Consider the following 14541-nt stretch of genomic DNA (forward strand, 5'->3'; position numbering starts at 1 on the left):
TCCCTCTGTCCAGCTGACACTGAGCCTCAAGTGGTCAGCTGGCAGGGCCCCAGCGTGCGGGTCACGACAGACACAGGCTGCTGCAGGGGAGCTGCCTACCTCGTGGGGGGCGGGCATCATTTTACAAAAGAAATTTCAAATGTCCCAGGGTGCCATCAGTTAAGTGTCAGACCCTTGATTTCAGCTTAGGTCAAGATCTCAGGGTTATGAGATCAAGTTCTGCCTCAGGCTCCACACTCAGTACAGAGTCTGCTTGGGATCCTCTCTCCTTCTCCCTCTGCCTCTCTCACTTGTGCATACACTTGCTCTCTCATTCTTTCTCTCTCTCTCTCTCAAAATAAATAAATCAATCTTGAAAAAGAAAAAAGAAATTTTGGATATTCCAAGACATCTCTGTTTTCTTTTGCTGTCTCTCCTGTCTGTTAAGGGACCAGATTCCTTCACATATTTTATAAGGTACGCTTTCTAGACGCCGTTGTCTGGGTCTCCATCCTCACCACACGTGAGGCTGGTGGGACAGGATGAGTGGAGGGAAGAGGATTGGGACTCCCATGCTCACATGCTACTGGGAACAGAGCCTGAGAGGGTGTAAGATGTTCTGCAGCAGACATGGGGCTTGTGGTCCCCTGGAACACCTGATCGTTTTCCCCCCGACTCCCTACAGACCACTCTACAGAAACAGCTGGGCATGACCACAAAGAAACAACTTGAAACAATTCGCAATTGATATTAAACCTAGGCAGAGCCCTGTTACAGGTACCCCACTGAGCTGGGTTTTGCTAGTTTCAGCCCAGCATTTGTACCCTGACACCTGACTCAGTTGTTTATGTTGTCTGAGGGGCTACAGATTCCCTTTCATTATTCTATTTCAAGCCCAACAAAGCAAACTATTTATGGTGTCTCTAGGAGCTGTGACAACAAACAGAAACTATAGAGCACTGCCCAGAGGACAAGATGTGTAAGTGACGTGGGCGCCACCATGGTCATCCGTTCGTCAATGGGTAACGGGGAGGCAGAGCGTGGCGGGAGCCCAGCAACCACTGCTGGCCGCCTGCGTGACAAGTAACTGGAGCAGATCCTCGCTGAAAGCACGTAATGAGCCACAGACCGTCACTGAAATGATTTAGGCAAGAGCCTAAAATGCTTTTGCAGAGGTTATCAGCTTAGAAACAAGGTTGCTGCCGATTCTGTTGTTTGGAATGCGTGTGGAGCCTTCTCTGGATAACTACGTTTTACCAATCACTTACTGAACACCAGCACACGGGACGTGTCCTGAACACTGAACACTCTGACAATTACCACAAATGAGAGGCCACTGGCCACGTGCCACATGCCCTACACGGTGCTGGCCGAGGCAGGACCCTGTGTTGTGGTATACTGCCATCGTCCTCGTTTTACAGGTAAGGAAACGGAGGCACAGCGAGGTTAGCTGGCCCAGGTGCAGCTAGTGAGTGGCAGAGCAGGAGTTGGTCCCCGGCTGTTGGCGGCCCACTCTCTTCACCACAAACCAGCTGCCCAAACAAGAGCCAATGCCAATAAAAACTAACTCTCTTTTTCTAAGTTTTTTTTCACCCAAATAAGACCTGGTGCCAGTTTACTGCCAAGTTGTTCACCAAACGGTTACAATTCAAACGAACAGAGTATCTACTGTCTGCTCTGGTTTCTGGGGGGCTCCTTCACATAGTCTCCCCACTGTTCCTTATCCCCAGACGGAGGCCAAGGAACGTGAGCCAGACGCGGGGGCATCTGTCTAGGGCAGTGGGCTGGCAAACCTGCTTTGGGAAAAGCCCAGACAGTGAACATTTTAGGCTTGATAGAGATGACTCGACCCTGGTTGTCATGCAAACATGGCCACAGAAGATTCAGAACGAACGGGTGCAGCCACATTCTAATAAAACTTTATTTGCAAAAACCAGTGGTGGCTGACTTTGGCCCACAGGCAGTCGTCTGCTGACCCCTTGAGTTAAAAGTAGAGCTATAGACAGAAAACCCAACAAATGCTTCAAAACCTACCAGCCAGATAGCCGTGTCCTCCACACGCCTCTCGGCATTCCTGAATTCCCTGCTGGGCAGTCCAGGAGGCCAGGGACTTGCTGGCCGACACCAAGGCATGGATCTCACGTCCGAGCTCTGCCTTAAGAGAGGAAGTGCAACAAAAACAGGTGAAAAGAGGCTCTGACACCAGAGGTCAAAGGTCAATTCACCCCTAACTCAAAGGCTTGTGTCCCCTCTAGTCTTATCCAGGACACCTGACAACTGCAGGAGGAAATAAAAAAATTTTAACTTAAAAAGCAAGGATTCATCTCAGAGTGGAGACATTGTGCCATAAGCAGTTTCACAGCCACAAAAACGGATGGACCAGAGAGTTCTGTGCAGCAAACAAACGCCAGGGCGTAACGACGATCGCAAACGCAGAGCACGGAAGCAGAGAGTACATGTTATATGGTTTATGCGAAGCTCATGAAACTGAAACCAAGCAGTGGGAGAAAGAAAAGCAAGAAACCAGACAGGAGGTGGAGACAGGGCTCCCCTCCGAGGAGAGGTGAGGGTGGGGACCATGTCCCAAGAGACTGCGCAGGTAATGCGATTTCTAGTTGATGCTGCAAGGCTATCCCTGGCCAGCAGCCCCGGGCCTCACATGTCTCATGATATCCTTTTGCTTCTACTTAACATTTAACAGGTACAATAAAGAAAAAGAGATATGCACACCTGCTGAATAAGATGATCCCTGTTACCAGTGTTTTCGATGTGAAATAAGGACCACGTCTAGGTCCCACTGTGCCTCAGTTAAAGCACTGAGTTTCAGAAAGAATATAGCATGCTTACTTCACTTTATTACATTATTAATAGGAGAACGATTCCAATGTCAGCTGGCAAAAGTCTCAGTGACTCACGCTGGGGAAAAACATGTTTAATCCCCGCGTTCCCAGGGACCTGTGTGCTGCTGAGCAGTGCACCCTGCTGGCGGCCTCCACACCACCCACCACCCACCCACCCCCACCCCCGGATGTTTGCGCTGAGTATTCCAAAACGTGCTAATTCAATACAGGCCTTTTAGGGTGTTGTACATAACACCGATCTGCAGTATTTCTGATCTGTTTTCAGACACATTCCTTGTGATTCATTTTACTCATGCCCAGGAGGCAACATGCAGGGCCATGGAAAGGCGGTTGTAAGCCGTTTACACAGGGATCAGCCAAGGATGAGTCTACATAGCTGCCGAGCTCAGTGCACACTCGTTTCTGGCATAAATCCTTGACTGTCAATTCAAATCCAGTCAGCTGGATTCAGACCTTTAGAGGGTTGTTTACGAAAGGATCAGAACCGTGAAATCTACTGAGGAGCCAGTAATGTGCAATCTGCCAAATCATCATGTTCTCAAAAGGAGGAGGACAGCTGAGCTCACAGCCTGGAGTCGGAGTCACGTCAGCACATCCCTGAGAGCTGGGAACGTGGACACATGCCCGCGCTGTCCAGATCAGTGAGGGTTCCACGAGGCCCGGGTGGGCAGACACAGCTCAGGAAGTGGCCCGGCAACCCCACAAAGCCACCACGGACGACGGGCGTTATTTTGAAAGACAGGCTGAGTCTGTGCCGATCAACATCAGTGAGAGTCAATGATGATGAACACTGCGGGGGGGGGGGGGGGGAGCAATAAGGGCATCATCTCACCTGCCTGGCACTCCGGTCTTTCCCCATGAGGCCCTGCTGAAGGTCCACCAAGTCCAGGAAGAGTGATTTAGAAAAGTGGTCTAAGGCATAGACGGCCGCCAGATAGGGGAGCAAGCGCCATTGCTACAATCAAGAAGACCCTCACATTACCACACCACACATCCTCCTGGGGAGCCCACCCCCTCCCCCGCGGGGAGCCCAACCTGCCTTGCAGAGAACATGCTCCCCCTCCCCACAGAGAACCAGCCCCTCTGGATGGCCAACGGCAATGATGACCAGGGCAGAGTCCAGGGGCAACAAGTCAGCAACAGCAGGATCTTGCTGCCACAGCCAGGAGGCCCTCTGCCCTGATGCGCTTCCAACCCAGGAGGTCCCTCCCATCACCCCACAGTCTTGGCCACAGGTGCTGCTTCCTGTATACCACGTTATTGGAACAGTGATGATCAGCCACCTACAACTGAGGAAGCCAGCCGATTGCACTGGCACGCAGGGCTAGACACTTTATAGCTTGTGCTCTGTGTGCCTACCAAGGATCAAGCAACCACCCCTCAGCCAGATGGGGAAAATGAGGCTCACGGGGAACTAGAAGTCCCCCCAAGGCAGGGACGAGGTCTCTTGCACATCCACTGCTGTATGGATGGAAGGGGGGGGGGGGTTGAGGAAAAAGCAGGAAAGGAAGTTGTCACCACCACCATCAACACCACTGCCATCCATCGCTTACTGAGTGCCAGGTGCCAGATGCCCTGCCGACTGCTTTCCATGGACTGTATTTAATCCTCACAACCGCCCCACAAAGAGGTAGTATCATCAGCTCTAATTTATTAACGAGCTAGTCAGAACACAGAGAGGTTAAGTGCCTTGCCCAAGGGCACACAGACAGCACGGTGGAGCTGGGGCAGGAGCCTAAGCGCTGTGTCCAGGCAGTCAGGTGCACTGACCTCACGAAGGACGTGGAATTCATGGTGGAGGGGACAATATGTGCCACAGTCACAAACCAGATATTCTGCTTCTTCTAATTTATTTGTTATTAAAACAGGCTCCCAGCCACGATAAAAAATGTTAAAAGAAACTGGGATTCTGTTATGGTTCCTTCCAGCTCTCACTTGGACATGCCTGTGCTTACACAGAGCTTGGGCCAAGACCAGGTCAGACTTGCTATTGAACTCAGACAGGAGCCCCCTGTTTGACCCGTGATGCCCCCCGCTGTGACCTGGGAACTGCAACCCTATCCCACCAGGTGAAAGACAAGTGTGTGAGGAAGCGGTGAGGCCAGGTGTGTGAGGAAGTCCCGAAGCTTCCATGTGTGAGGAAGACCCTGGTGAGGCCAGGTGTGTGAAGAAGTCAGGAAGGTGAAGGGAATGAGGAAGTGGGAAGGCCAAGCACGTGAAGAAGGAGTGTCAGGAAGTCATGAAGTCCAGGCATGTGAGGAAGGGCTGATAGCATACAAGCACCGTGAGTATTCTCCAGGATAAAATTTATCTCCCTTTGCCAGGAACTAAGGAGCTTATTATTGGTGTTGCCACCTGGGATCCCCTTTTGCCATACCAGGGTGCCTCTCTCCCAAGGAACAGCAGGAGTGTCCCTCCTGCTACTGGGTGATGTCACAATGAATAGCTTGAATGCCCCGCTGCTGTGGCTGATTATTCCCATAGGGGGTCATGTCTGAGGGACGTTGTGAACCGTCAGAGCATGGCCCTGGACATGCGGAGCCTGCAGTGCCCTCAGATACAAATGGAGTGAGCCCCTCACCAGAATGTGCTTCCTCCAAGGCCCTTATTTTGGCTCCTGTACACACTCCTTTTCAGGAGGACCCACTGACAAGAAGCCTGCTGCCCAGCTGCTAAGCTCCCCTTTCAGCTGGTCCATGAGCAGCCTGAGGTCTGATCTGCCCCCGGGAAGCAAAAGGCAGCACCCAGCAGAGCGTGTGCACATCCTCACAGGTGGGACTGGTGGCTGGACTTGCCAAACCAGTACCTGCATCTGATACTCCAGCACCGGGATTTCCTCCTCATCTGATGGCCCAAACTGACACCGAGTGGCCGAGAAACGAAGTGCTATAGAGACAGCCAGCTTTAAGTTCACGGTGGCCATGCCCACAATGGCGACCCGGCCCATGGACAAGGTGCCCAGGGATGCTCCGAAGCGCTGCCGGTCATCCTGTGGAAGAAAAGCACATGGTGAGCATGAGCAGGGCAGCTGGGCCACCTCAGGGACACTCCTGCAATGACCACAGGGCCCGGCTGCCAGGCCCACCCCTAAGGGCGCCCCCGACCCAGACTTCCAGGCCAGGGCTACAGTGTCTGAGTCGTAGATGGCAATAGCAGGGGACATTCAGGGGATGCTCTGCTATGAAGGCAGCAGGCAGGAGGGACGGAGCCACATGAATCCACACCCTGTGTGGGAACCACAGGCTCCTGGCCTCTCAAGTCCGACACAGTCTGGCTGTGCTAGTGCCAACATTCTGTTCCCATGACCCCCATTCCTCTGGAATTCCTCCTTCCGCACAGAAGACAACCTTCCTGAGGGCTGTAACGGTCACTGGCTGTGTTCTTTTATGATAGATGGTAGCCTCACATGCATCTGTGTTAATCTCCTGTCGCCAACCTCAGGGCCTTGCGCACGATTTTCTGCAGCAGTGGTGCCCTGGGAGCACCCAGCTGCCAGCCTGAACTGATCTTGCCATCCCGGCCTCCCTCACCTCCCACTGCCTCTCCTGCCTTCATTTCTTTTACTATTTGGACTTCTCTTCCAAAGTCCTATCCCCTGTGGTATTTGTGTGGCAACCCTGCAAACCCCAGTGAGCCGGAGAACATTTACAACACCCTGACACAAAAATGACAGTTGGATGGATCATCGCTGGAGAGATCTGAAGGCTCAGAGAGTTCCACTCTGTGGGAGTCAAGCCCGCACCCTCTCTCTGGAGGATCTCATCTGTTTCTCTGTGAAATGTTTTCATTTCTCTATAGTGTGTTTGCAGCGAGCACTCACCCGACTTCTCCCCAGGGCTCCACGGGCCGTCCATTGGGTCTTCTTCCCTTCCTTCACATGGACATTCCTCTTCCTTACTGCTCCCTTCCCCTCCTCTCACTCTGCTGCAGCCTCTCCTATGTGCTGAGGACCCCTCTCTCGGGCCTTCCAGCCTCCAGCCCCCAGTCCGTCCCCCGTGACGCTCATCCCCTCTGTTGTATGCCTTCTGCTCCTTCATTTTCCTACTGGCTTCTGATGATGGCTGACACTACTATTCTCATTGGTAAGAGACTCTGGCTCCATGTTGCCGACTTTTCTCCTCATCCCTAGCATCCCTATCATGCTTGCTTCCAACTGAGCTGTTCCAACTCTGATCAGGTGGGTGTATGTTGTGGGATAGAGTCCTCTGAGGCTCATGTGCTCCTGGGGATGCAGCCACCTCAGCTGTGAGCTCAGGACCTAGGAGGTGACCAGCTGCTCCAACATGGGCCATGGCCATCGTGCGTCCAACCCTCCAAAGAATTTAGGGATGTAATGAGCCCCGGACACCAGACAACACTGTCACCCCATTTGGGATATTTCATCACACAACCGATGCCCTCAAGCTCTTTAGGGGAAACAGCAGCAATAGGGCCAGCCTCCCCAACTAACCCTGGAGAGCTGGGTGGGGGGGTGAGGTGGGCAGAGGAGTGGACATCCACGGGCAGCTGTTGGCCAGCATCTGTCATCATGCCCAGGCACCAGAGGGTGCAGCTGACCTAAGTAACACCTTCCTTGTTGGGGGTACTGGAACCTGAACTAGAAGAAATTTGCTGCCAGCCAGCCCAGCAAGGGTGGTGGGACTCCTTGCAAGCCTGGGGAGTATCCTATGCAGCACTTCCACCTGTAAACTTCTCCATCTGAAGATACCTGTACCTTAAAGGGGGTGACGTAGGTACCCTCGAGGGTGACCTCTCCAGTCCGGTTCAGAAGGTCTTGGCGAGGAATTCTAACCTTGTGGAACATGGCAAATCTGTGCAGAGACACAGCAGGACTTCTGGTTAAACTGGGCTCTGGCCCTGGGGCTTATCTACTCTCCCTGCAGAAACCTGACAGATAAAAAGCAAAGGAAAGCTAAAAGGGTGACAATCCCCCTTCCCAAAAGAGAAAACAAGAAAAGTCACTAAGGGCAGGAAATTTCAACAAATTTTTCTATTTAAAAAGTAGATTCAGAGGGTAACTGGGTGGCTCAGAGGGCTAAGTGTCTGCCTTCTGCTCAGGTCATGGTCTCAGGGTCCTGGGATCAAGTCCCGGTGTCGGGCTCCCTGCTCAGCGGGGAGTCTGCTTCTCCCTCTCCCTCTGCCCTCCCTTACTTGTGCTCTCTCGATCTTGCTGTCTCAAATAAATAAATAAAATCTTTTTTTAAAAAAAAGTAGTAAAAAAAATAAAACAAAAAAAAACCCGTGATCTGTATGCGGTGGTGGGGCTCTGTGCGGAAGCAAATGGCCATCTACTGGTAATCACGAGGCCAGGTGCCCTCATGCTGCTGGGACAAAGCTGGTTAGTCAGAAGAGGGAAATGACTTTTTTAAAGATTAGAATCTTTAGTTCTTACCCTTAGTCTTATACCAGGATCCACAATATGATATGAAAAACCAGCAAACTAAGATTTTAAAACTCTGTTAAGCAACAGAACCGTGTTATTGTACCCGTGCTCAGAAGGCATGTGAATTCATTTCTTTTAGAAAGCTAAGAAGAATAGAGGCCCACACACATCATTATAGAACACTTATGCATTAGCAATAGAAGGTATCCCTTAGAGCTGTCAGGTTGAGAAAACCTACTTCATAATAGTCTAAGGGACCAGGTTATACAAAGGAATGGATGTTACATACACTGAGCAAAAACCCCAAACCGCCTTAGAAATCTCAACAGATCACACAGCAACTTATCTGATTACCAAGTGCATTTTCAGTGTCATCCAGAAAGCTCTTTTGACCCATAAGAGGCCATGGTGGGGAGCACAGTGTCACCAAGCCTGAGTGGGGAGCCATCCCTCTTTGCTCACACTAACTCCAGCCAGAACTGTGGGCACCCCCAAGATGGGGCCCAGCACCCCATCAAAGCCGGGCACCAGCTCTGCCCAAACGGGGTCCTGACCCCCACCCTGCTCCACCTGTGTTCACTCAGCCGCCACTCCCTCTGGTCCAGTTCACTGCAATAATCGTCCCTGGGCTCGTGCAGACCACATCCCTTGCAGAGAAGCACAGGCCTTTCCAACTGCTGATCAGAATGATGACACCCTGAGCACATCCCTTTGACCCATCCGCCCTCCAGCCCCAGAAAGATGTGGGAAGCTCTCAGATGGGGCCTGGCTTACTGCTCCAGCAGCCCCTGCCTCCCAGCCTCCAACCAGATAGCATCTGCCAGGACCCTCCAATGGGCCAGGCTGTCCCATGATCTGAGGCATGTCTCTCAAAGTGCCACTACATCCTCCAGAGGCCTGTCACAATTCTCCTCTCACTCTGCCCTGCAGCAGGTAACTGGTGGTCCCCTGGCACCACTACCATGTGAACCCATTCTGTGGTGACTGCTCACTGTCCACAATCTCACTGAGCCACCTCCTTCTGGTTGGCAGTTTCTAAGGGCCTTACTGACCCTTTGTCATAGAGCCATTGGGTCTGACACTTGAAAGATGCTTGCTAAGAGCTATGTAGTGGGTTGACAGCAGGCAAGACATCGTGCTCTGGGTACCACGGGTCTCTCCACCACCCCTGCATGCAGGCCAGCCTTGGGGGAAAGACGCAGCACACTGTCCAGGTCTCCCAGGGAAGAGCAGAGACCCAGGGCTGGGTGCAGGGCTGGTGGCAACAGCCCCCTCCCACATTCCTTGGGGAACATCTAGGGGATCTGCCGGGCAAGAAGGCACAGCCGGCCACCAGGCCCCTGCCAGCATCCAGGCGAGAGGCCAACCTCTGCAGGTCGCCCTCCCAAGTATGAAGCCAGGGTCGGCTGCAGACCAGCTCCTCCACAGGTCTGGCTGGGAGCAGCTGAGACACTGCCCAGGAGTGGCTGCAGCACCTGAACCTCCATGGGACCGCTCTGACTGGCCGCAGTGGAGGCCCCCCAGGCCATGAGCCCACACAGCCACTTTTCAAGAATACACTGGATGCCAGTACCCCCAGAGTGTTCGAGCCTATTACTCGGAAGCTGAGGAATGCTTCTCCAAGCACAACTCAGCAAACTCAAAGTGCCTTTTTTAAGGAATGGAAAATCCTCCCTCGTTCTTGCGGCATGGAGACAGCACAAGTCTCAAGGGGTTTATACCCATGAAAGGATTCACCAAGCTTAACTGAGAGCAAACCCCCACATATTCTCTTTTGAGCACATGCAAACTACAAATGCCATCCTAGAAACAGTCAGATGGCAGCGAGGCCAGTGTGTGTGTGTGTGTGTGTGTGTGTGTGTGTGTGTGAGAGAGAGAGAGAGAGAGAGAAAGAGACATGGAGGCATAACATGGGGTGTGTGTGACAAGATGTGTATACATGACATGTATGTGTGAAACAATGTATGTGAAACTGTGTATAACACACGTATGTGTGAAGTGGGGTTTGTGTGACACAGGGGTGTGACACGGTGTGTGACAGCGTGACACAGGGTATGTGTGTGACACGGGTGTGTGGGGTGTGGAGTGTGTGACATGGGTGTGTGACAGGGTATATGTGATGCAGGGTGTGACACAGGGTAGGGTGTATGTGGTGTGAGGTGTGTGTGGTGCGGGGTATGTGTGGTGCGGGGTGTGTGATACAGGTGTGTGTTATGAGGGTGTGTGACACACGGTATGTGTAATGCAGGGCATGACACAGATGTGTGACACAGGGTAGGGTGTATATGGTGGGTGTGAGTGGCACAGGGTGTGTGTGTGGTGTGGGGTGTATGACACAGGTATGTGTTATAAGGGTGTGTGATGCAGGGTATGTGTGATGCAGAGTATGTGTGATGCGGGGTGTGTATGTACAGGGTATGACATGGAGTGTATATGACATCGGTATGTGTGACATGGGGTATGTATGACAATGGTGTGTGTGTGACACAGGGTGTGTGTATGACAAGGGGTTTGTGAGATGGGGGATGTGAGACAGGGTGTGTGTGACATAGGGTGTATGTGCACATGGAACGTATGAGACACAGGGTGTGTGTGTGACATGGAGTGTGTGACAGGTGTGTGTGCACAGGGAGTGACATGGAGTGTGTGTGACAGGGCGTGTGCATGTGACACGGCTCTCAAGTGGCAGATGAGGCGTGTGTCCCCATCACGTGTTCCCTGCCCCATAGGCGTTTAGGAGGGGACAGCACTAAGGGACTCGGAGGGCTCATGGGCTGGCATCAGCAGGGCCCCAGGACCTGAGTGAGTGGCCCCGAGTGGCAACCCCACAGAGAACACAGGACCTGTTGAGGTCAGGGCGCACACTCACCCGTTGTCTACACCATTCAGTCCCAGCTTCTTCCCCATGTCGCCAATCATCACCCCCGGCATAGGAAGAAGGGTCTTGGGGTTCCGAATCTGTACAAAACATGGAAGACAACGAGTGGCAGCCATTAGCACCTCACAGAAATGAAAAAGAACACACAAAAAAACCCCCGTGACTGAGCCCCAGGCTCCCTTCCTATATCTGTGAGGGGAAAGAGGGTAAACTGTGTCCCTCGAAAACGTGACCTTAAAGAGCCAGGGTTTTTGCAACTATAATTAAGCCAAGGATCTGCAGACAAGGTCCTCCCAGATCACCCCAGTGGGCTCCAAATCCAATGACAAGTGTCCTCTAAGAGACAGGATGTAGCCCCAGCCCAGGGACCTGGCAGCCACCAGGGCTGGACGAGTGGACTTTCCCCTGGAGCCTGGGGGTGGGGAGCTGGCCACACTGATGTCAGAGATCCAGCCTCCCACTCTGTGGTGCCGTCTCATTGTGGCAGTGCCCGGTGACCAGCATGGGAGCCGAGGAGTCCTGCAGCCTCGAGGCCAGCAGGAAGGTCACCTTCAGGTTGTTGCTGGACCAGGGCCATGACCACACACCCGTGCACATGCATGCTGGAGGAGACATGGCCTGACATTAGCCTCACAGATCTCTGCTCCCAAAGTGGGGAAGGAGCACTTACTCAGACACTAGACGTGGCTAGCAAATGGTTCCTCACCGTGGGAGCTCCACGCCAGGGATACAGGGCTGCACCCGAGAACACCAGTAGAGTTGTGACTCCCAACCGGGTGTGAGCCTGCACCATCCCCTCCCGCTGGGGACAGGTGTCATGTCTGAGAGCATCCGGCTATCCTGGCTGGAGGGCACCCTGGGCATGAGTGGGTGGAGCGCATCCCACTACATGGGGCTTGGCCCCATCACAAGAGGCTGACCCAGCCCAAACGTCCACTGCCCCGGCAAGAAACTCTGCTTTAAGGAAATACTGAGTTCATGCTATTCGGAGTTTAGTTAACTGTGGAATCACTTGCTTTTGTTGATTTTGGTGGAACAACCATCTGATTCGATTGAATGCCATGATAACAGTATTTCAGATAAAACAAAGGCTGAAGTCCACATGTAAATGCTCTTTCCCCTTCCTTGTCTATTTCAGTAAGGCCTGGTGAAGATTCAGATGCTAACTTTTCATAATGGTTTGAAATTGAAAAAAGTTGGAAAGAAAGTACACACGGAGAGAAGACACACTAAAAGAAAACAAGTTGGGGACGCCTGGGTGGCTCAGCCGTTAAGCGTCTACCTTTGGCTCAGGTTGTGATCCCGGGGTCTGGGATCAAGTCCCACATCAGGCTCCCTGCATGGAGCCTGCTTCTCCTTCCGTCCATGTCTCTGCCTCTCTCTGTGTGTCTCTCATGAATAAAAAAATAAAATCTTTAAAAAATATAAAAGAAAAGAAAAAAAAAGAAAAGAAGTTGGTGCTTTTTGAGGAGCTGCAGAGAAAAACAGCGCGGGGGCAAGGCCCAGTTCACATGGGAATCAATGGCCACACAGTCACCACAAATTCCGCACTAACCTCCCCATCAAGGAAAGGGAGCAGACTAATGCCCAGAATGGAATTAGTTAAGGTCATACTGATCTCAAATTTGACCGTGTACATTCAGTTTGTGAGGTCTGCCAACAGGACATGAGAAAACAAACCTGAGAAAAATCACACCCCTCCACCAGATGGCCACACCCTGTTGCACGCATCATAACTCTGAGTAGCTTAGTGATTCCCTGTTTCAGGCCCTCTTCCTTGATGGTGACAGGGAAGCACGGCACCCACAAGACCTCGCTAGGTGCACACGAGGCACACAGAAATGCCCAGCTGGATGGAGGGGTGACATGGTCCCGCCGGAGAGTCAGCAACAGCACGGCTCTCTGAATTGAGGGCCGGGAAGCCTGAATGAAACTGAATCCTAGCCCAATCCCCACAAGAGGCCCATCCAGGTACAAGTCTGTACTCAGAGCAGCATCACATGGAAGCCTGACATAATGACAAGTGATTTCTGGTCTGCATGCGGGGACTCGAATGTGAATCGAAAATAAGCACATGAGCAATGAGGGGAAAGGGACCCACTGGTCATCACTGAAATTAAAACCCTTTGTGTCGGGATCCCTGGGTGGCACAGCGGTTTGGCGCCTGCCTTTGGCCCAGGGCGTGATCCTGGAGACCCGGGATTGAATCCCACGTCAGGCTCCCGGTGCATGGAGCCTGCTTCTCCCTCTGCCTATGTCTCTGCCTCTCTCTCTCTCTGTGACTATCATAAATAAATAAAAAAAAATTTAAAAAAATATTAAAAAAAAAACCCTTTGTGTCTCAAAGGACACAAATGAGAAAATGCAAAGAAGATCTCTGGGACGAGAGAAAAATCATCTCTCAGACGAGGGGTGAGTCTCCAGGATGCACAAAGAGCTCTCAGAACTCAACAACCAGAAGACGAGCCACCCAATCCAGAGAGGCAGTGGACCAGCCACATGACGGGAGAACTGTGACTGTGACCGCGCCCTGCAATGCAAGAAGCCAAGCAAGAACCCCGGAACCACAGGCCAGGGCTTGATCTATAACTGCCGGCTTCCCTCGCATGTGTCCTGCTGCCAGCCCAGGACCAACCTCTCAGAGCCAGCCCGCTCCCCTGAACAGGCTCGGTGACTGCCCCAGCCTCCCCGGGGACGGGGGCTGTCCCTTTGCTGCGGCCAGCTCTGAGCAAACGGCTTTGCCTTTCCCTTAGAGGGGGGGAGCAGGACTATTTCCACAGGGCAAGGGACTTGAACAGGTGTTTCTCCAAAGAAAATACACACATGGCCAACTGGCACAAGAAGAGCTCAACACCATTTGGGTTCTACGAAAATGCAAATCAAGACAGAACAAATACTAACACATGCCCATGTGGGTGCTTATTTAAAGAAAAAAAAAGGAAAATACATATTGGTGAGGGTCCAGAAGAACCCGGAGAATACAGAGTGGCAGGAACTGTGGGAAGTGGTACAGTGGTTCCTCAAAAAGTTAAGCACAGCATGACCAGAGGACTCCACAAGTCCAGGCCTGGGCCGATGCCCCAAAGACCGAAACAGTGTTTCAGCAGACACCTGCTCGTGAGTGTTCACAGCACTGTTCACCACAGCCGAGAGATGAAAACAACCCGAACATCCACTGACAGGCAAGTGGATATGCACATCGGGGTCCATCCATGCAATGGATTGATTATTCGGCTTCGGAAAGCAAGGAAGTTCTGGCAGCTGCTCTGGTACGAGTGGACCTCAAACCCACACTACAGAAAGAAGCCAGATGGGAGAGGTCATGCTGTTGGATCCCTTCCACATGAAATGTCAACAGGCAAACCTGTAGCCAGGGGCTGGGGAGGGGGAACAGGGAGCCAATGGGGGCACGGGGTGTTCTCCTCAACAGGAAAATGTTC

At 52.3% G+C, this 14541-nt stretch overlaps 1 protein-coding gene across 9 annotated transcripts in view; it reads right to left on the bottom strand.

Annotated features, from left to right (window-relative positions):
- ACOX3 (acyl-CoA oxidase 3, pristanoyl) overlaps positions 1 to 14541 on the bottom strand; it is a 56466-nt gene that overhangs the window by 17527 nt on the left and 24398 nt on the right. For all 9 annotated transcript variants that reach the window (XM_041751687.1, XM_041751679.1, XM_041751686.1 and 6 more), the window contains exons 7-11: positions 11093 to 11181; positions 7555 to 7651; positions 5647 to 5829; positions 3673 to 3795; positions 2014 to 2134 (exon numbers count right to left, since the gene is read on the bottom strand). In XM_041751687.1, coding sequence (XP_041607621.1) covers positions 2014 to 2134; positions 3673 to 3795; positions 5647 to 5829; positions 7555 to 7651; positions 11093 to 11181 — 613 coding nt within the window. The remainder of the gene's footprint in view (positions 1 to 2013; positions 2135 to 3672; positions 3796 to 5646; positions 5830 to 7554; positions 7652 to 11092; positions 11182 to 14541) is intronic.

Source organism: Vulpes lagopus, chromosome 4, assembly GCF_018345385.1.
Source record: "Vulpes lagopus strain Blue_001 chromosome 4, ASM1834538v1, whole genome shotgun sequence".
In the NCBI taxonomy this organism is placed as follows: Eukaryota; Metazoa; Chordata; class Mammalia; order Carnivora; family Canidae; genus Vulpes; species Vulpes lagopus.